Source organism: Pinus tabuliformis, chromosome 2_2 (assembly GCF_031772625.1).
Source record: "Pinus tabuliformis cultivar Carrire ecotype Pingquan chromosome 2_2, CPIR1, whole genome shotgun sequence".
In the NCBI taxonomy this organism is placed as follows: domain Eukaryota; kingdom Viridiplantae; phylum Streptophyta; class Pinopsida; order Pinales; family Pinaceae; genus Pinus; species Pinus tabuliformis.
This window is the reverse complement of record NC_142300.1, coordinates 562172391-562196174: the sequence shown is the minus strand read 5'-3', so window position 1 is coordinate 562196174 and position 23784 is coordinate 562172391. Positions and strand designations below refer to the sequence as shown.

The 23784-nt window shown below is 36.3% G+C and overlaps 1 protein-coding gene across 1 annotated transcript; it reads left to right on the top strand.

Annotated features, from left to right (window-relative positions):
* Positions 1-2421: 2421 nt before the first annotated feature.
* On the top strand, positions 2422-7727 carry LOC149193887 (uncharacterized). Its single transcript, XM_089407472.1, has 5 exons — positions 2422-2573; positions 2715-3379; positions 3706-3949; positions 4067-4225; positions 4565-7727. Exons 1-5 carry the CDS (start codon positions 2422-2424, stop codon positions 7725-7727), a joined length of 4383 nt encoding a protein of 1460 aa, XP_089263598.1.
* The last annotated feature ends 16057 nt before the right edge of the window (positions 7728-23784 follow it).

Genomic DNA, 23784 nt, shown 5'->3' with positions numbered 1-23784 from the left:
GCTAATGTCCTTGATTTCAACCTTTTCACCCCTGCTAATAACGGATTCAATTCCATCATCATTGTTGGAGCCCATGTTGCTGGAGTTAACCCATGAGACAACGTTGCTGGATTCAACACTGCTGGAGTCAACAGTTGGGACAGCGCTGCTGGAGTCACCACATGAGTCAGCGCAGGGCACCACGCTGCTCCCCGTGTTGATACTATTGATACAAGCATTGAATGCGTTGTTGGAGCCAACGTTGCTGAAGTTGCTGGAGTTGACAGCGTTGCTGGGGTCTGAGGTAGCATAGTTGGAGCCAATGCTGCTGGAGTCGCTGGAGTCGATAGCGTTGTTGGAGTTAATATATGGGATAGTGTAGGGTTCCACGTTGTTCACCGAATTGATGTTGTTGTTGATACCTGTTTTAATGTTAATACTTGTGTTAAATGCATTCCTTACCAAGTTAATATTGATACCTGCGTGTTCCATGTTGTTGGTGCTGCAGGTGTGTTCTAAGCTGCTGGTGGAAGGAACAACGTGGGAACAACGTGGGAACAACGCTCCAGCTCTGGTGTTTTGATGCCGTTGACAGCGTAGTCGTAGGGAGCAGCGCAGGCCATAGGTCCTGGTGTGTAGATGCAGGAGACAGCGTTATCAGCTACTCCGTCTGGAATTGTTTCCATCGAGTTTTCCACAGTAGAATTCATTTCTATGCTGCCTTTCTTGAAGGTTTTAACACCAACGTTTAGTATTAAACCCACGTCTCTTTCCAACTTGGCCAGCTTTCTGGACTGTCTCTCCCTGGCGATCCTACCCTCCGCCTGGGCTTTCAATGCAGCTTTCGCATCAATTATTTTCCATAGATCGAAGCTAATTATCATAGTAAGTTTTAGATGAGTGGAAAGGGCCAAGCGATTGAACCTGTCTAATGCTGCCCTGGTTCTTATGATTTCTCCTCTGATTAGGGCCAAACTTAATTTCAAAAATGCTTTATCATTGTAATGATTAAATAATCTATGATTTACCTTAGCAAAAGGAGGAATGATTTTATTGTTTCTACATTGTTTCAGAAATTGCAGGTTAGCAGTTCTCCTCTCAATTTTTATCCTCAAGATTTCGAGAAGACAGATCTCCTTCCATGTTTCCCCTCCGTACAGGGAAGTTATGTTATATTTTAGGCTTCTATGGAAGCTTTTTGCAGTGGTATGATTCGGATTATCCACAGTTTTGTGTTCATTCTGTCGACGTTTCAAACCCCAAAGAGGGTCCATCATCAGGACTAATAGAATATGAATGAAAGCTTATTGAGAGAAGAGTCAAACGACCTAGGAATAAATAAACCTAGATCCCTAATTTTTTAAAGAAGCCGACACTCATATGTATGATTTCTTATTTATTTTATTTTAATTTATTATTATTTTATTCAAAGATTAATTTATTAGTTTATAATTTAATTTATTAGTTTATAGTTTGACTAATTAGTTTAATCTAATTCATAATTTTTATTTATTTATTTATTGTTATTTACCATAATTATTTATTATTTAGCCCTAGTTTTTAATTAATCAATTAATTAATTTATTTATTTATTTATATTTCATAATCTTTAATTTATTTGTTTTATTAATAATTATTTTAGTTTAATTAATTGACTAATTATTTTATATTAAATTTTTATTAGAATCTAATTAATTAATTAAAATGGATGTAATTAAATTAAATTAAATTAATTAGATTAAATTAAATTAATAAGCTTTGCATTCGGGACTTTTCCTGAGGATCGAGCGAATGGAAACCAGGCGATCGGCGGGCTAGGGTTTGCAGGTGGAATAGCAGGGAGCGCTGAAAGGAGCGAGCGAAGGGGAAAAGAGCAAGGGAAATCGGGGCGGAGCGGTGGGAATAACAAGAAACCACGCGCAGGAACGGAAATTTCTCAAGCAGTTGGTGCTGAACGCAAAAATGGAAAACCGGAAAGGGAGGGGAGAGATCCCCTCCTATAAAAACATAATTGTAGGAGAGGCAAGCGGCAGTGGTATCCAAAATGAGGCCAGGGAGAATAATAAAGAAGCACCAGTGGTGGGCAAACTGTGGCAAATGAAGACCGGAGGAAAGTGCTTACCTAGGGCACAGAAGAAACCCAGATACGTCATACCCAACAACAAGCTGGAGGAGTACAACAGTTATATGAAAGATCATGCACTGATCTGCAAATTCGTCGGGTATTGGCCCACTGAAAAAGAACTATACAGGTGGATTTACCAAAGATGGAGACCAAAAGGGCATGTAGAGTTAAAACTGGGAGCAAAAGGGTTTTTTACAGCAATATTTGCGAATCTGGGGGATAAAGAAAGGGTTTTTGAGGAAAGGCCATATTTCATGAACAACGCAGGACTGTTCATGAAATACTAGGAAGAAAGATACAATCCTGACAATGAAAAGATGCTGGAAGCCCCGATCCGGGTCAGATTGTTCGGATTACCAGTGGAATTTTGGGACCTTGAGATTATGGAAGGGATAGGTAATACGATCGGTGCCTTTGTCAAGGTAGCGGAAGCAACGAAGAAAGGTAAGTATACATCTTATGCAAGATTGTGTGTATACATGAATATAACTGAACCTCTGCTGGAATTCATAGAACTGGAATACCACGATGAAGTTTGGCAACAGCCACTAGATTATGAGCATATCCCCTTTAGATGCAGAAGATGTCATGAGTATGGTCATCTATATAGACAATGCCCTTTAAATAAGGAGGAAGAATACACAAGGAAAAGAGAAGAACAGCAAAGGGAAGCAGAGAGAACCGAGGAGACCGACAAGGGCTTCCAACAGGTTACCAGAAAGAAGAAAGCAGGTAAAGAAGGAATAAGGGTGCAGACACAAACGGAATCACTGAGCATTGAAAGTAAAAACAAGTTCAAAATCCTCCAGGAAAACAGTGAAGAGGGCGAGGAGAAAGTGGTAGAGGAAGAAGATCCAGAAAATGAACCCATGGAAATAATCAAGGAAACCAGAGAAAAAGATACAGGAACAAGAGAAATGAATGAAAGGCAAACAGCTGAAAAGATAGAAATACTAACGGACCAATCCCAAATGGAAACGGAAAGTCAGAAAGAAAATGAGGCAGAGGAAGAAAGAATTATGAGACAACTAATTCAGGAATGGAAAAACTTAGACGAAAGATTCATACCAGACAGCCAAAAACAACTATATAAGGAGACTTTTCAAAAATATAAAGAAAGGAATGGGGAGAATATGGAAAAACAGGATACCATATCAGGAGAACAGGAAAAAGATCAGATTGGAATAGGCGGGACTGGCAAAAGCAACCGGAAAAGAGGGAGGAAAACAATGAATGAAACGATACAAACAGTTGGCGAAATATTGATAAACTCGGGTAAAGTGATACCTCTTTCCGAGGTATTTTTCCACTCCTCTAAAAGTTTAAAATGATTATTATCAGCTGGAATATTAGGGGTTTGAATAGTAAGGGTAAACAGAGATATATGAAAGAGAAGCTAAAAAAAGACAGACCAAGCATCATGATTCTACAAGAGACAAAGATCACCATGCAACAGATGGAAGGAATAATCAAAAATAGTAAACTCCAATACGAAGTCATGGGACAGGATGCAATCGGTTCAGCGGGAGGCATAGCAATATTGTGGAACCCAAATGAGATAATTTTTTAGAGTTGGACCAGTATGACCAGAATCCTTACAGGCATGGGAAGAATAGCGGGGACGAAGGAAAGGGTTATCATCTCAGGGGTGTATGGACCTCATACTCCGGGAGACAGAGAAAACTTCATTAAAAATTTGCAAGCAACTCGAAGGCTACACCCGGAGACAGCATGGATTGTAGGAGGGGATTTCAATGTAATCCGGTCCCTAAAAGAGAAAAAGGGAGGTATAAGGAAAACAGACCAATATATGGAAATGTTCAATGATATGATAGATGGTCTAAGGTTGGTTAATTTACCAACTATCAATGGAGTCTACACATGGAACAATAGGAGAGGGGGAAAAAATCAGATAGCATCCAGATTAGATCGGTTCTTAGTATCAGAAACAATTATGAACAGAGATGTATTCGTAGAAGCAAAGATCATGCCATCTCTTGGCTCTGATCATTGGCCGATTAGATTGGAAGTGGATATTAAGGCTAATCTTGGCAAGAAGCCCTTCAGATTTGAAGCCTTCTGGCTTAGACACCCGGAATTCTTAGAAAAAATGGAAGAATGGTGGTTGCAAAGCACAGTACAGGGAAAAGGAAAAATGCATACCTTCCAACTTAAACTTAAGGATTTAAAAGGAAGGATAAAGAAATGGAACAAGGAAGAATTTGGAAATATCATGGAGGAAAAGCAGAAGCTGGAAGAAGAAATGGAAGCTTTGCAACAAAGGATAATAAATGAAGGGAGAACAGAGGAAAGTAGCAGAAAAGAAGGGATAATTTTAGGAAAACTCGAGGAAAGGAGAAAGCAGGAAGAAGTCTTATGGAGACAGAAATCTAGAATAAAATGGCTCAGGGAGGGGGAAAGGAACACTAGATTTTTTCATCAAGCAATGGTACAACACAGGCAAAGGAACATAATATTTTCTATCAAAAACGAGAGTGGAGAGAGGATTGTTGAGCAGGAAGGGATTGAAAAAGTGTTGATGGAATATCACAAAGGAATATTGACTGAACCTCAAATAGACAAGTCTAAAGCTATAAAGGAAGTTTGCACGACAATTCCAAGAATTGTTACAGAAGACCAGAATAGAGCCCTAATGAGAGCAACTAGTATGGAAGAGGTGGAGGAAGTAGTGATGAGCATGAAGAAGGGAACAGCACCAGGACCGGATGGATTTACGGTCGATTTCTATCAGGCGGGTTGGCACTTCATGGGAAAGGAAATTCTGGATCTAGTAGAAGAATCTCATATAAACCAAAAGGTATGGCCAGCTCTTAACTCCACTTTTTTCACTTTGATTCCTAAAAGCGGTAATTCAGAGGATGCCAAGGGATTTAGACCCATTGCCCTTTGTAATGTTATCTACAAAATAATTGCATCTCTGATGGACAAAAGACTGAAACCCCTGCTAGATAGCCTGATATCTCTTGAACAAACCGGGTTCGTAGAAGGTCGGCAAATTCTAGATGGTCTAGTGGTCACTCAAGAAGTAATCCATTCTCTGAAGGCAAAGAAGCAAAAAGGAATGATGGTTAAATTAGATTTATCGAAAGCTTATGATAGGATCAATTGGCAATACTTGGAAGAAATTTTGGGAAGTTTCGGTTTTGGGAATAGGTGGATAAAGTGGGTTCACAGTCTTATATCAACTCCAAACTTCTCAATTTTAATCAATGGAACCCCTTCGAAAACCTTTAAGGCTTCTAGAGGAATAAGACAAGGCGATCCCCTATCTCCTTTCCTCTTTATTCTTGCAGCAGAAGGTCTGAGCAGATACCTTAAAAAAGAAAGAGCAGCAAATAAAATCAAAGGGCTAAGACTATGGGGTAATGAACTGCCAATAACACATCAACAATTCGTTGATGATATCATGTTATTTGGAGAACCAACTGTAAAAGAAGTGAGAAATCTGAAGAAGGTCTTGGAATTATTTGCAGAAGCATCTGGGATGGAAATAAATAAGGAAAAATCCTGCACCTTCATATTCAATACCATAGAGCCTATTAAAAGCCACTTGACCGGGATGCTAGGGTTTAAGCGAGGGAACCTCCCAACCAAATACTTGGGAAACGTATTGGACTTCAACTCTAAAAGACAGAAAAACTGGCAAGGATTCCTAGAGAAATTAAAAAACAGAGTGGCTAACTGGGCCTTCAGAACCTTAAACATTGCTGGAAGGATTATTCTCGTAAAATCAGTGCTACAGGCAATCCCCATATATCCTCTATCGATTATGGCAGTGCCTCAAGGGGTTTGCACTAAGATCAGAGAAATCCTGAGGAAATTCATATGGGGAGGTTCGTCCCAACAGAAGAAGTGGGCCCTAGTATCATGGAAACATCTGACGAAACGAAAGGAGGAGGGAGGATTAGGTCTGCGCGATCCGGACAAACTCAACAAGGTGCTCGGTGCAAAACTTTGGTGGCGATGGCTGAGAGGGGGCAACGATCTATGGAAACAACTATGGAGACACAAGTACAATATGCCAGATACTACGGAGAGTATTTACCGAATGCAGGAAACCCCGAAGGGCTCGGCAATCTGGGATCTAGCCCGTCAAAATCGAGATATAGTAGATAAGAACGTTTTCTGGGAAATTAGAGGAGGAGGGGAGGCCAAATTCTGGGACGAGAATTGGCAACAAAGGGAGAAAATGTGCAGAATACAAAAAATCCAGAACATACAGGATAGGATAGGAGACAATCGTATATATGTCAAAGATTATTGGAAAGAAAACGATCTGGATGGAATATGGCGGAAATGGACAACACCAGAGGAATGGGGCATTGAGATAAATCAAGAACAACAGGAAGCGTTCATGGAAGAGGTAGAGTCCAGGAAAGTAAAAGCGCGAACGGGTAGGGATATCCTCAGATGGGGGAAGTCTATGAAAGGATCCTTTACGGTCAAGGAGGCATACTATCTAGCAGACCATCAGGGAACCATTAAAGAAAACCAAGACTGGAAGGTCATCTGGGGCAAAAACTGGTGGCCGAAAATTACCCTTTTTGCATGGTTAGTAGCTAAGGATAAGATCCTAACATGGGATAAACTTCAAAAGAAAGGTTTCAGTGGGCCTTCAAAATGCTACTTGTGTAATAAAGAAGCGGAAACTCAAGAGCACCTACTAATCAAGTGTGTTTATGCCAGGAACCTGTGGATGGAAATCGGGAAATTATTCCAGAAACCTGAGAGGTCTCCGAGAGAAACAAATGAAGTGATTTTCCAATGGCAGAAAGAAAATTTTCAATGTAAAGTAATCCGAAAGGCCTGGGATCTCATTGCCGGTTTTGTGATTTGGATGGTATGGAAAGAAAGGAACCGCAGAGTTTTCCAAGACAAATCAAAAAACACGGTAACAATATGGAACAGAGTAGTGAACTTAACTAGAGAATCAATTCTGGTAGAGAAGTGGGATGCGGAAGACTGGAAAGCAGATCAGGGGGAGGAGCAAATCCTAAAGAACCTAAATTTGAATTATGAAATGGTGCATAACAAAAAAATTGATAGATTTAGTACGAGACTTCAAAGCTGTGACAAGTTTGCATACCCCAAAGACAATTTCGTGAAATTAAACTTTGATGGGGCTTCAAAGGGGAACCCAAGTAATGTCGGATTCGGAGGAATCTACCGAGATAGCCAGAGAAACACCAGATGGATCTATGCAGAGTGGGGTGGCGAGATGACAAATAATGAGGCCAAATTATGGGCGATTCACCAGGGTTTGAGAATTGCGATTCGAAACGGCTATAGAAACCTGGAAATAGAAGGAGATTCTCAAATGGCAATTGAAATCCTAAAGAAACTGAATAACGGAAAGAATTGGGAGCAGGTCACCAATAGTTGGCGCACGGCAGGGATCGTTCAAGAAATAGCGGACCTTCTGAAAAAAATTGAATATAAAATCTTCAATCATGTGAAAAGGAGTGGAAACCGAGCGGCAGATTTCCTTGCGAATTGGGGTTGCAAGGATCGAAGCGGCAAGATTGACAATCAGTGGAGAATGTTGCGGCCCAACAGAGAGTGGGAGGAATTGGCGAGTATCATTAATTATGACCATGAATAAGCAACGAATGAAAACAATGAACAAGCAACAAATGAAAATCATAGCATTCGTGCGACGAGCAGGTGAGGTGGATCGGCAAGCCCAAACATTTAATGAATGTCAGATAAGGCGAAGAAAGGATATCATGGACAGGCATGCTGTAGTACAGCAGGAGTGTGCGACGACAGGAATGAAGAAACCACCTTGCAGCAAGACAATTAACGCAAGTGATCGGAGAGGAGGAAAAAGAGGTATGTCAGATTCCATAAATGGAAATGAAGTAAGTCGGACAATTGATAGGAAAGGCAGAGGGCGAAGCAATAGGTGGCAGCGGAAGGCCAAGTTGATAGGTAAGAGGAGTAGGGAAAGAAGGATTATAAATGAGCGGCAACAAAGGACTCGACAGCGAGAAAATTACCTAGGAACCCAGAGAGCGAGGAGAGGCAAGGAGGTGGTGAGCTGTTACAGAGAGAGGTTACGCCGAAAACCTACTGAAGTTGCCATGGAAACCAGAAAGAGAGCAAGGATTGCAGAAGAAATGGAAGTCGAGGCATGCAGAGAAAGGGATAGAAAAGGCAAGGCGGTTGCGAAGGAAGAGACAGTTGAGGAGATATATGAAGTTTACGATGATTCTGAAGAGGAAGAGGACTGGCAAGATAAGTGCAGGCGGGATAAGGAGCGAAGCCGAACTGTAGAAGGATGGGAGAACCAGCAAACCAGCGACGAGCAGCTGGGACAACGGGGAGGAAGGGTAAGGCAGAGTGGCAGACGGAGGGGAAGCAGACATGCGGGAAGCGGGATGGAACCGAACAGCACGAGAGGCAGAGGAGCGAGCAGATACCGAGGAGCAAGGGGAGGACGACGAGGGCAGAGGGGGAGACCGGGAAAAAAGACAAGTCGGTCGCTGGACAGGAAAATTCAGCAAGCAGAGAAGGCATATAACCAGAACACGAGCCCCAGAATTAGAAGAATTATCCAGAATATGGAGGAAGACGCCATTCAAGCTCAATCGGACTCCGAGATGGAGGACTGGGAGTTCCTTCTCCACGACCCTGGTAACACTAGGGGCAGAATGTCATTATTTAAACAGTCCCTTCATATATACTGGGTGATGAAAAGATTGCTGGCTAAAGCTCTGGAGCAAGCTGCAACAGAGATGGCTGAACTTGCGCAGGGAGTTCCCAACCTGAGGAGGGAGCTCCGAATTATCCAGATTACCTTGGAGATGCAGGAAAAGAAGCTGGATGAGATCCAGCAATTGATAAAGGAAGGAAATCAGAATGCAAACAAGGAGACTACCCAGCGTCCAGAGGCAGAAGCTGAGTAATTTTAGATATGTTTTAATTTTGATGAAAATGCATAATATAGATAATTCCAGCTTTTTTCAAGTATTAGATGTAGAAAACTGTTATATGCAAGTAAGTAGGATTAGAAACCAGAAAGACTGTTTAGTGTATTTAGCTTGGATAACTAGACTATGGATCTTTTATTTTTGGTTGGCTATTAAGAACTTCAGGTGGCTTAAATACTCGGTTTCCCCAAGAGGGCGAGTGGAAGGCAACCTTATTTTGATGTGTATTTTGATTTGAAGTAATAGAAAAAAGAGAGCAACACCTTAGCCTACAAAAAAAAAAATTAATAAGCTTTGATTTAATTAATTTAACAATTCTAATTTTTATTTTAAAATTAATCAAGTAATCATTTTATAATTCTTTCAATTGCTTTTATCTATTTAATTGATTAATTAATTTAAATTTAATTGAATAATTAATTCTAATTCTTCCTATTGTTTTTTATTTTATTTTTATTATTATTTAATTAATCAATTTAAAAAAAAAAAAAATCATTGATTTAATTAATTAATTTTAATTATATATATATATATATATATATATATATATATATATATATATATATATATATATATATATATATATATACTTTTTTAAATCATTTTATCATTTTTCAAGATTTAACCTATTAAGCTATAATTGTCCAACTAATTAATAAATTAATTAATTTTTATTTTATTTTATTTAATTAAAAAAAAATTATTAATTAAAATAATATTCATATATATATATATATATATATATATATATATATTAATTTTGATTAATTTTATTTTATTATTGTTTTTATTTATTTTATATTAATTTTATAATTGTTATTAATCATTTGTCCAACTAATTAATAAATTAATTTTAATTTATTTTAATTTATTTAATTAAAATTAATTAATTAATTAAAATGAAAACCTTGATACTATGCTTCCAAAGGACTAGAGGGGTTTATTTGTCTGATCAGGGGAAGCCAATTTCCGCTAATTTCACTAGGGGAATCTTGGAGAATGGGGATTCTACAGCTCATTTTTGTAAAATTATTAAGAATGATAACGCTATAAGTGATGATCAATTTAGGGCTAATTCTAATAATCCTTACAATGGTGGGTATGTTAGTGGGAACCCCAATGTTACAAATAAGCATGATAAGAGAGTCGTTAATCTCTCATCCATAATGCTCACTTCTGAAGAAATCAATATCCTTAGCAAAGGATTGGGATTTGCAGTCTCTCCTAAGAACATTCCATTTGAAAACATCATCTGCAACATTGAAAATGGTACTCAAGGCATTTCATCAAACGAAAAAGAGATATTGAGACAGGAACAGGGAAAATTTTAAGAACCCCCCCTAAATTTATAAATATAATAAATGGGCGAATCTCCATGTTATATAGGAAAAACGGAAGGCGATTTTATCAATAATATAATATGTATATATAATTTTTTGGCGAATTTCTCACCAGGCATGGCGAATATTTTACTCAATTATAAAATCTTGTAAGATCTTGGTGAGTCTTTCACTAAATAATAAAACTTTGTAAAATCCTAGTGAATCTTAGCATAGGCTACATGCTGGTTTAATTCCCCCATTTAAATAGGCTACATTCCAGGTGAATACCATGGGTCAATACCATGTGCCATTTTTATTTTTATTAATTCTAATATTAGGGTTAATAATGGTTTTTTGCATGGTATTAATAACGATCTAGTCCATGGTATTTGTCCCATAGTATTTTGGCCATAGGTTTCACCTAAATATAACCCATTTTTTGAGTGTTCGTAAATATAAGGTGACTTATGGAGTAAATATTAAAAAATGTTTTATTTGTTTACCATACCTCTTGTTTATTTATATTTTTATTAATTTACCATACCTCTTTTACAAATATGGTATTTGGCCGATAGGATTCACTTAAATAAAACCTCTTTCTTGAGCCTTCATAAATAGAACGAGGGTTATGGACTAAATATAAAAAGAGGTTTTATTTATTTACGATACGTCTAGTTTATTTATATTTTTATTTATTTACCATACCTTTTGAGTAAGTATAAAAAGATGTTTTATTTATTTACCATACCTCCACTTTACTTATCTTTTTATTTGTTTACACCCTTACATGTATATAAGGTGACTTATGGAGTAAATATAAAAAATGTTTTATTTATTTACCATACCTCTCATTTATTTATATTTTTATTAATTTACCATACCTCTTTTATAAATATGGTATTTGGCCCATAGGATTCACTTAAATAAAACCTATTCTTGAAAATGGGAGAATGGATTCACTTAAATAAAACCTATTCTTGAAAATGGGCGAATGGAAGGTTGTAAGTCCTAATTTCAAGGGCTAAATTTACCTTTTTTACTCTCTCCCTTAAAATAAGGTGGGCTATTTGAGGTGATTTGTAAAAATGTACTATGATACAAAATATTCGCCCACTAAAAATTTAAAACCCCTTAATTTCACCAAAGGGCGAACATTCGCCCCTAAAATTATCCTTGGACATGAATGTTCCCTAGCTATGTTGAAGTCTAAATGCCCAAAGAGTAACCTAAATAAAGAGGGACGAGAGGCTCTTAGATCTCTCTGAAATAATGATAAGATAGTTGTTCTTAAAGCTGATAAAGGAGGGGCCACTGTTGTGTTAAATAAGGAAGATTACATTCATAAAATGAATGAGCATTTAAATTGTGGGAGTTATAGAAGAGTCAGCTCCAACCCTATTCCCAAGGTGATAAAACAGGTCAAGAAAGCCATCATGGAAACAAACCTGGATGATAAAATAAAAAAGAAGCTGATTCCCTCCTGTGAGATTATTCCTAGAATTTATGGATTACCAAAAATCCATAAGGAAGGGTCCCTCTTAGACCAATTGTTAACACCATTGGTTCCCCCACCTATGAATTGGCTAAGTATGTAGCTAAGATCCTAAAACCTCTGGTTGGTAACACGGACTCTTTTATAAAAGACTCAAATGATTTTGTAAAGCTTATCAAGAATAAAAGGGTGGATAAAGATGATATTCTAGTTAGTTTCAATGTGGTTTCTTTGTTTACAAAGATTCCTCTGGATGAAGCGGTTTATGTTATAAAGATGGCCACCGATCCTGAAATGGAAAAGCTTGCAGAAATTTGTTTGCGGTCCACTTTTTTCAGTTTTCAAGATCACTATTATGAACAAATATCTGGAGTCGCCATGGGTTCCCCACTCTCACTTATACATGGAGTACTTTGAAAGGAAAGCCCTAGACTCATACCCTCTGAAGCCAGCATGGTGGAAAAGATTTGTTGACGACACTAACCTGAATTGGACTCATGGTAAGGTGGAACTAGAGAAGTTCTTCAATCATCTTAACTCTATATCTTCCAAAATCAAATTTACTATGGAGCTTGAAGAGAACGGTAAGATCCCCTTTCTTGATGTTCTGATCAGTAGAAAGGAGGATGGTACTTTGGGACTCCAGGTCTATAGGAAGAAGACCCATACTGATAGCTATCTTCATGCTGACTCTTACCATCATCCTTCCCAAAAATCTGGTGTCTTAAACACTCTAGCTGTTAGGGCTTTCAGGATTTCTGACCCTGATCACCTAAAAGAAGAGGTTGAACACTTAACCTCTGTCTTCAAAAGCCTTGGATACAGAGAGTGGAGTATCAAGAAAGCTATAAGAAGAGCTCAGGATAAGGTTCTCTCCAGGCGTCCTCCTAAAGACAAGAAAGAAAGTTATGGAAAGGTTTACCTTCCATTCATCCAAGGGGTTACAGATAAGATTGCAAAAATTTTAAGGAAGAATAACATAAACACTCAATTTACAACATGTGGAACTATAAGACAAATGATGAGGCCAGTAAAAGATAACATTGATCGTCAACAACTCAAGGGTGTGTAAAAGATTGACTGCTCTTGTGGCAAGAGTTATATTGAGGAAACTGGTCAATCTCTGAAAATAAGAATAAAAGAGCACGCGACTGATATAAAGAATGAGAGATCCTGTACATCAGCCCTTGCAGAACACTCGTCCAAAACAAAGCATCATATGTGTTTAGAGGACGCTAAAATAATTGCAAGAGAGGAGAATTATCATAAAAGAAAAATCAGAGAGGCCATTGAAATTATGAAATTTCCTCAGAACCTCAACTGGGACAATGGGAGTAAAATTAGTGGAAATTGGCTTCCCCTGATCAGACAAATAAACCCCTCCAGTCCTTTTGAAGCATAGTATCAGGGTTTTCATTTTAATTAATTAATTAATTTTAATTAAAAAAATTTAATTAAATAAATAAAAATAGAAATTAAATAAATAAAAATTAATAAAAAATAATTTGTTAATTAGTTGGACAAATGATTATTAACAATTATAAAATTAATATAAAATAAATAAAAAACAATAATAAAATAAAATAAATCAAAATTAATTAATTAATAAAAAAATTTATTTTAATTAAATAAAATAAAATAAAAATTATTTTATTTATTGATTAGTTGGAAAATTATAGCTTAATAGGTTAAATCTTGAAAAATGATAAAATGATTTAAAAAAATTAAAATTAATTAATTAAATCAATGATTTTTTTTTTAAATTGATTAATTAAATAAAAAAATTTAATTGATTAATTAAATAATAATAAAAATAAAATAAAAAACAATAGGAAGAATCAGAATTAATTATTCAATTAAATTTAAATTAATTAATCAATTAAATAGATAAAAGCAATTGAAAGAATTATAAAATGATTACTTGATTAATTTTAAAATAAAAATTAGAATTATTAAATTAATTAAATCAAAGCTTATTAATTTAATTTAATCTAATTAATTTAATTTAATTTAATTTAATTTAATTACATCCATTTTAATTAATTAATTAGGTTCTAATAAAAATTTAATATAAAATAATTAGTCAATTAATTAAACTAAAATAATTATTAATAAAAAAAATAAATTAAAGATTATGAAATATAAATTAATTAATTAATTAATTAATTGGTTAATTAGAAAACTAGGGCTAAATAATAAATAATAAATATGGTAAATAACAATAAATAAATAAATAAAAATTATGAATCAGATTAAACTAATTAATCAAACTATAAACTAATAAATTAAATTATAAACTAATAAATTAATCTTTGAATAAAATAATAATAAAATAAATAAGAAATCATACATATGAGTGTCGGATTCTTTAAAAAATTAGGGATCTAGGTTTATTTATTCCCGGGTCATTTGACTCTTCTCTCAATAAGCTTTCATTCATATTCTATTAGTCCTGATGATGGACCCTCTTTGGGGTTTGAAACGTCGACAAAATGAACACAAAACTGTGGATAATTCGGATCATACCACTGGAAAAAACTTCCACAAAAGCCTAAAATCTAACATGGTAAATTTTTTATAGTTAAAATTATATATATAGAAATTAAACTTAATAGTCAAGTTTTATAAGGAAAAGGTATTTATTAACTTACTTTTGTGGAAAATTTATTAGAGAAAAGAGAACATGTAAAACATCATCATTAATGAGTTGTGAAAGAAGTTTGAAGCTTAGATATCAATACTCTTAAGTAAATCTCCATACAAATCCTAATATGAGTGATACTTCTCTTCTTACCCATCTATATGTGGATGAGGCTTCCCATCTCACCCATTCATATGTGTATGAGAATACACCCATGATAAGTTTCAATTAATCAAAATGGCTTTGTATCAAACAAAGGAAACAAAGTTTATAATTTGGCCAAGAACAACGTGTTAAGGTGAATTTAGAGAAAGGCTTACAAGAGGTTATCCATTCATGATAGAAGAATCTTCAAAAGCTTTATCATGAGGGTGTGCCAATCTAATCTATTTATTGTCATGAATAGAAGCATTTGTAGAATTCCAACAAAGCCCCACAAATATAGATGACATTTACTAAATTTCACATAGCCTCTTTTCACAATACTTGGTTGCAATGGTCAATTGAATTGTGATCGAATATTATAGGAATTCTATTTCAAATGAAAAATGATTGTTTTTGTTACCTCTGCCTTCTATTTAACCATAGCTACTTAAATAAATGTTGAATGTTCAAAGTAGTTAATTGTGTACTACATGTAAAACCATGCCGAAAGACAATTATCTTAAATCATTTTTTAGTTTTATTGCCAATTTCATAATGGTAATTTCCATAATTATAGATTTTGTAATACCATTAGCAATGAATAGTGAAATATGAGACTGTGACTACAATTGTATAATGTATTTATTGTTATAAAATTATATATTACGGAGCAATGGAACACATAAAATATTGCAGAAATATAAACACAAAAAACGCATAAAACAAGAGAGACACAGATATACGTGGTTCACCCAGTTTGGGCTACATCCATGGACAAATAGCCAGTCCTTCTTTTATTATATTATCCAACAAACTAAAAAGAAACAACCTACAGCAAATCCACTGTAACACCCTCTTCGCTCTCAATCTCCTCTCTCTTCCTCACTTAGAATACAGATCTGCATAGACGCAATACAGTTCCCTCATATATAGTGAGGGGTTTCCTTCTAGGGCAAAAAACCCTAAATTAAACATAACTTCTACTTTCAAATCATCCGCCTAATGAACAGCCCAGATTGACTAGAAATTACTAGACTTTTACAAGGTAATTTGACATCTATTTTTAGCTTCGGGGGCGCTGCCCCCAAGCCCCCGCCGAGGAACCGCTAACCCCCAAACCCCCCAACTGTGAGGGATTAGCCCCTTCGGACCCCCGCAAGGGGGACAAGTCCCCCTCACACCCCCCCGCGTGGAGGGGTGTACAGTCTTCTTGGGGTATACATCCAGCTGAAACCTTTGAATACAGAAGATAATCAGGGTCCACACCCAACAATCTCCCATTTGGAGACTGATTATAGCAACTCCACCGCTGCTTCATTTTCTAGACAATGACTCCACTTTGGACCTGGTTGTTTCTCATCTTCTTCATCATACTTGAAGACGAATTGAAACCGAGCAGATTCTCAGTTTCTCCCTAGTTACAACTTTTGTTAGCATATCTGCAGGATTCTGGCTAGTGTGTATCTTTTCCAGCTTCAACTGTCCATCTTCCAATGCTGACCGTATGAAATGGTACTTGAGCTAGATATATATTTAGCCTTGGAATGAAATGCAAAGTTCTTTGCAAGATGTATGGCACTCTAGCTGTCACTGTATAACCTGCCCAACTCCTGCTTCTTACCCATTTCATCCAGAAACCTTTGTAACCAAATCATTTATTTACTAGCCTCTGTAGCAGCAACATACTCTGCTTATATTGTTGAAAGTGCAACAACACTTCGGATTTTTGAAACCCAACTGACAGTTGTTCCACCTATAGTAAATACATATCCTGTACTGCTCCTCCTGTTATCTCTGTCACCTGCCATATCTGCATCAACATATCCATGTAGAGCAATGTTTGAACCACCAAATCATAATGCTTGATTTTTGGTACCTCTCAAATACCTGAGAATCCACTTCACCACCATCCAATGTTCTCTTCCTAGATTGTTCATGTACCTACTTACAACTCCCACTGCATGTGCAATATCAGGCCCTTGTGTAGACCATTGCATACATTAAGCTTCCAACTACTGATGCATATGGAACTTTAGACATATGAGCCATTTCTTCCTGAGTCTTGGGACATGCCTCCTTACTTAATTTGAAATGGCTAGCCAAAGGTATACTAACTGGTTTTGCATTCTGCATATTAAACATTTTCAACACCTTTTCTATGTACTCACTTTGAGGCTATGTTAATTTGCGATTCTTCCTGTCTCTAGTTATTCTCATACCAAGGATTTGTTTTGGAGCACCCAAATCCTTCATTGCAAATGAGTTTGCCAATTTCCTTTTGAGCACATTTATTTCCTGCATGTTAGAACCTACAACAAGCATATCATCTACATACAATAACAATATAATATAGCTGCCTTCATTTTTCCTTTTATGATAAACACAATGATCAGAGTGACATCTAGTATAACCTTGTTCAGACATAAACTTATCAAATTTTAGATACCACTGCCTTGGAGCCTGTTTTAAGCCATACAAGCTCTTCTTCAACCTGCACACTAGTTTCTCCTTTCCATTTACCTCATATCCTTGTGGTTGTTGCATATATATCTCGTCCTGCAAATCCCCATGGAGAAACGTTGTCTTTACATCTAACTGCTCAAGATGCAAATCTTCAGCTGCTACTAGACTTAGAATAGTTCTGATTGAAGTTATTTTCATAACAGGAGAAAATATCTCATCAAAGTCTATACCCTTTTTCTGTGCAAACCCTTTCACCACAAGTCTAGCTTAATACCTTTTTCTACCTCCATCTTCTTCCTTCAACTTGTAAACCCATTTATTCTGCAATGATGTTTTACCTAAAGGAAACCTGACTAAGTCCCAAGTCTGGTTATGTGCTAAGGATTCCATCTCTTCTTTCATGGCTTGCTCCCACTTCTTCCTGGTTTCTACCTACACTGCTTCTTCATAACATTCTGGTTCACTAGAATCAGTCAACAATACATAATATAATGAAGGAGAGTATCGTTCAAGGGGTCTACTTATCTTGGTAGATCTTCTAACACCACTTTCAAGTGTTTGAGGTGCTTTTTGTTGTTGTGGTTGTTGTTCTAGCTATTGATCATTATGATTTTCAGGCACCATCACTTTTCCCGTGATATCGTCAAGCACTGTGTATTCTCTGTTTTCTTTTTCCTATTTCTTTTCCTGCAATTGATTCTTATACAAGACCTTTTCATTGAATATTACATCGCTGCTCCTAATGATTTTGAGATTTTCATAATCATATAAGCGACAACCAAAATCATTAACACCATATCCAATAAAGGTATATTTCTTTGATTTTGCCTCAAGATTTGTTCTATTGTCTTTATTAATGTGGACAAAGGCTTCACAACCAAAAGTATTTAAAAATGAGTAATTTGCCTTTTTACCTGTCCATGCCTCCTCTGGAATACCACCATCCAAGGAACTTGAAGGCCCTCTATTTATTAGATAAACAGCAGCGTCTACAGCATTTGCCCAAAATTGTAAAGGCAATCCTGCATGCAATCTCATGCACCTCGCACGCTCCATGATTGTCATGTTCATCCTTTCTGACACATCATTTTCTTGTGGTGTTCCTAGAACTATCTTCTCTCTGCGAATTCCATTCTCTGAACAGTACATATCAAACTCTTTGCTGCAATATTCACCTCCATTATCTGATCTGAGACACTTCAACCTTTTCCCTGTCTCATTTTTAACCAAAGCTTTCCATTTCTTGAAAGTATCAAATACATCAGATCTATTTCGAATACAATAAATCCAGGTTTTTCTGGTTGCATCATCAATAAAAGTAACATAATAACGAGAGCCACCAAGAGATGATACCTGAGCAGGTCCCCATACATCTGTATGCACAAGATCTAATTTTTCAATCTTCTTTTCTTTCCCAACTCTAAGGAATCTGACTCTCTTATGTTTTCCATAAAGACAATTCTCATAGAATTTTAAATCAACATGCTTCAAACCTGGCAACAAATTTCTGGAGTGAAGAATCTGCATCCCCTTCTCACTCATGTGCCTAAGCCTATGATGCCACAATGTCGTATCTTCTCCTGTAGAGGTTAGAGCATTAACAGAATTAGAAATACCATTGCATAAATACAATGTACCAACCTTTTCTCCTTTCGCTATTACCAGGGATCCTTTAGTGACCTTCTAGGTTTTATCTGTGAAAGTACTTACGCAACCTTCACCTCCCAACTGCCCTGTTGAAATCGGATTTTTCTTTAGATCTGGAACATGCCTTACATTCTTCAATAGCTGCTGATTTCCATTTTGCTATTTTATGAAAATTGTAACCATTCCAACGATTTTACAGGGTTTATCATCACCCAAACGGACTTGTCCAAAATCTCCTTGAACATAGTCATGAAAATATTTCTTATCAGGTGTGGCATGGAATGAGGCCCCTGAATCTACCACCCAGGAATCAGTAATATTTTCGAAAGAAAGAATCAAAGCATCTTGTAACACCTCACCTGTCACATTTACTTCATGATTGTTTTCTTGTTGTGCATCTCCTTCTTTTCCCTTCCGAGATCTACAGTCTTTCTTGAGGTGTCCTTTCTTTCCACATTTCCAGCGCACTATCCTCGATCTGGACTTGGATCTGCCTTTCCTTGATTTACTGCGATATCTTGAGCTCTTTCCTCTTTCCATTTTTCTTCCCCTAGACTCTGCACTCAAAGCATTACCCGATGTATCACTGGAGCTTTTCCGTCGCATTTCCTCGCTAAGGATTGCACTGACAACAACATCAAACTTTAAAGTACTAGATCTAGAGACAGAGTTACTAATGGCCATAACTAAACCATTCCAACTTTCTGGCAATGAGCACAGAAATAACAGAGCCCTAACTTCATCATCAAAATTTACCCCTACAGAACTTAACTGACTTATAACTGTATTAAAATCATTTAAATGGTCTGCAACAGATCCACCTTTTGACATCTTCATATTAAATAAACGCTTCATAAGAAATACCTTATTTGAGGCCGAGGGTTTTTCATATAGTTTGGCCAATGCCGACATTAAACCCTGTGTTGTCGTTTCCTTTGAAATATTAAACGCTACCGATGCCACTAGGCACAACTGTATTGTTCCAAGTGCCTTTCTATCGAGAATATCCCATTTTGTGTCTGTCATACTTGTCAGCTTCTTTGTCTTTCTGCTCAATGGTAGGTACAAATCTCTTTGATACAAATAATCTTCCATCTACATCTTCCACAGCTGGTAGTTTTGGCCGTTGAATTTTTCGACCCTAAACCTACAATCTTCCGCCATTGCTCCCACTCGAACCAAGAACCCTTCTCTCCTGCGAGTTTATCAGCGAAATAGACCTTCGGCTCTGATACCAGGTGTTATAAAATTATATATTACGGAGCAATGGAACACATAAAATATTACAGAAATATAAACACAGAAAATGCATAAAACAAGAGAGACACAGATATACGTGGTTCACTGAGTTTGGGCTACATCCACGGAGAAACAACCAGTCCTTCTTTTATTATATTATCCAGCAAACTAAAGAGATACAACCTACAACAGATCCACTGTAACACCCTCTTCGCTCTCAATTTCCTCTCTCTTCCTCACTCAGAATACAGATCTGCATAGACGCAATACAATTCTCTCATATATAGTGAGGGGTTGCCTCCTAGGGCCAAAAACCCTAAATTAAACATAACTTATGCCGTCAGATCATCCGCCTAATGAACGGCCCAGATTGACTAGAAATTACTAGACTTTTTCAAGATAATTTTACATCTATTTTTAGCTTCTGGGGCGCTGCCCCTGAGCCCTCGTCGGGGGACTACTGGGCCTCGGACCCCTCAGCTGGGGGGGATTAACCCCCCGGACCGCCGCGGGGGGGACAAATCCCCCCGCACCCCCCCGCATGGAGTGGTGTACAGTCTTCTTGGGGTATACATCGAGCTGAAACCTTTGAATACAGAAGATAATCAAGCTCCACACCCAACATTTATCTCATGGGCCTCACATGATCTGTCTCATATCCATTAAAATTGAATTAGCTACATTGCATATATAATGACACCTCTAAGTTCATTGATCCACATATCCTTTGACACCTTTATGCCTTTCATAACATTAGAGCTTGTTTGGTATATTCATTGACTAGTTATTTTTTAAGTTTTTTAAGGTTGCTCTAAAAGTGTTTACGTAATGTTTCAGGGTGCTTCACAAGATTTGTTGAACATGGTGTATGAGCATTGCATGGATGGTCTATGATGGATTACACATGGGATATGGTTTGTGATGGATTTTCACGTTGGTGATGGCTTACTCAATGATCACCTAAACTCAGTTGGGTTCTTTCATGATATTCTTCCCCAGGACATTAGAGACCTCCTAGCAAATATGGTGACATTTTACATGATATCCATGTGGAGATGGTTAATTTCATAGAGAATGTCCTAACTAAGAGGAAGAACATTTTTCATCCAATAGGAGGCAATTAAGACTTACACAATATGGTAGATTGAATGCTTGTATCAAGCCTTAGAATTGACTTGTCGCAGCTTGGGTTGCAATAGTGTTAATCCAAGGGGAGGGGACCTAGAGGAGTACATAGTGTAGGATGATTATTAGAGTGTTTGGAGTCTTCTAGGAGGACCCTTAGATATACCTTATATAGTTACATTTGGAGAATTTCTTATGGTTGACATCAACTTGGATCTTGACATGTGTACCCTTAATGTCAATAACACTATGCATGTGTTATTGTAGGCTAATTGTAAAGTCATTGGCCACATATGTATTTTTGGAGAGAGAGAGAGTTTTCCACTCACTCACTTAACTATAAATCACTCATAATGGTTGACATCACCTTGGATCTTAATATGTGCACCCTCAGAGTGAATAACACTCCATGTCACATGTAATCCTTATGTGTTATTATAGGTTGGTTATAAAGGCATTGGCCCACATAGAGAGAGAGAGAGAGAGAGAGAGAGAGAGAGAGAGAAATCACTCACTTATTAGTCAATCTTATTACTTATGTTAGAGATGTGATCAAGGGGAGCACACCACTTTTCCTCTCTCTCTCTCTCTCTCTTAGATCTTATTATTTATTAATCTCTCTTTCTCTTAAATTTACTACAGTTTCTTGAGCTTGTTGGATCATCTTGAAGAATAGGGTTAGGGTTTCTTCCCTTGCAGAATTGAATATTATGGTTTTGAGATAAAACCCTAGGTTTTATAAGAGAAGAAGAGGATACATCTTGCCATGAAAGTAATTCTTATGTGATGCATGCTTGTAGAATCTCCTTACTATTAACTATGGTTTTCTTGGCTTTCCCTAGCTAGGGTTTTGGATGCCTAAAGGATTGTACAAGCCTTATGATAAGGTTATAGTATTTACATGAAATTCATCTTGATAATATAGATAAGGTTTCTAGTTCTCTAATACTTGTGTAAATTTCAAATTTAACTTTTAGCCATCTATATTGAACTTAATGGTTTGAAATTTATTGCATATTATTTCTTGTTTATTAGACATAAGTTAAGGGTGAGTGCATTACTTGATTTAACATTGTAATTGAAGAATATAATGGAAGAATTTTTGTTGTTTTTACAATTTTCATAAGTGGTTTTCATATATGTTATATGCATGATGAAATTACCCTAGATGGATGAAACTTATTGAAACACATTTATATTTTCTCTTGAATTTTCTAGATGTTTGTCATTGTTAAGAGTTGAAATACCATATGAGTTTGCTATTGTTTTATATGTATTTCATAACAACCATAAGGATAAAGATTCATAGGGTTAAGCTTTTGGAAACCTCTAGGAAAAAGGTAAAAAATTATATTTAAATTATTGAGAAACATAGAAATTTCTACATGGTATTATAGGTTTTATGGATGAACTCACTCTAGGTGTAAGAGGGAGATTGACTTTTAACTAAAGTATGCCTAGAATAAGTACTTGGCCTTATTTTATATTGTTGGGTGTGATATTATAAGTTGTTGGGATAATACTTGAATCCCAAAAAAGGTTTTATTTACTTCATATATTGTTCATTTATGCACTTGAGAACTTCTTCAGGATGTGTAAGGTGACTTTTAGTCTTAGAGAGTGTGATAGGTTGGATAGAGTTTCCAATTTTGTTCCTTGAAATATTAGATTCCAATTACTCATGGGGAAAGAAAATATTTGGGAGCATATATTGAAAGAGATACTAGAATATATTGAATCAACATAATTGGCAACTCACTAAAAGAAGGAAGCCAAGTTGAAAATAATAATTCTTGATTCTATGAAGGATAATTTCATCTTTGACATTATAGATAATAAGATATATAAAAAAAAATGTTTAAGATTTAGTTGTGTTATTTCAAAAATATTTTGCTTGTAAACAAAAACTCTTAATCGACTACATTTTAGTCATTTATATGAGCAAGATGGATGCTATGGTGAGCTACTTCACTCAAGGGTCACTAGATTGACATAATATTTTTTTGTCATTGAAACAATGGTGGAGTATTAGGAGTTGGTGTCCACTGACTTAAAAGGACTTGATCCATCCTAAATGCCTTTTCTTAAGGGTGTTTGCACTTGAGATACCTTGCCAAAGTCTCTAAATCTTTGGGTTGATCTTGTACGAAAAGAATTTAGATTGCAATCTTATTCAACACAATAAGAACTAGATGTTGTTGGTCTCAAAAAGAAGATGAAGAAGGGTATAAATAATGGCTACACGAAGAAAGAACATACAAATATAAGAAAGGGCTCGAGTAATATAATATGTTTATAATGTCACTAGAGAGGGAAATATGCTAGTAGTGTATATTGAAGAATATAGGAAATGTATGAAGCAAGTTGTAACTAGGACTATAGTAAAGGTAAAAGGAGGATCCCTCTCAGTTTGAGATTTCCCTTGTCGTGGATTATTGCTTGTCCTTTAATATTGTCTCTAATGTTGGACAACATGTACATAATGAATATTTGAGACATATGATATATGATAGGTATTTATTTAGAATGATCTAAGAGCAAGAGGGAGGCATGAGTGTGTGGTTTGGTGATGATGCTACTAATCCCATGATAGGAGTTAGCTCCATTTCCTTTTAGGTGCCTTCAAGTGATTTTCTCGAATTTTCCTAACAGAG

Bases quoted from the DNA above. Each gene is read 5' to 3' on its own strand.
- LOC149193887 (XM_089407472.1), top strand. From the start codon at position 2,422: ATGCTGGAAGCCCCGATCCGGGTCAGATTGTTCGGATTACCAGTGGAA. The intron at 2,574-2,714 runs GTGTGTATACAT...TCATCTATATAG, and splicing joins TATACATCTTATGCAAGATT to ACAATGCCCTTTAAATAAGG. The intron at 3,950-4,066 runs GTTGGTTAATTT...AATTATGAACAG, and splicing joins GATATGATAGATGGTCTAAG to AGATGTATTCGTAGAAGCAA.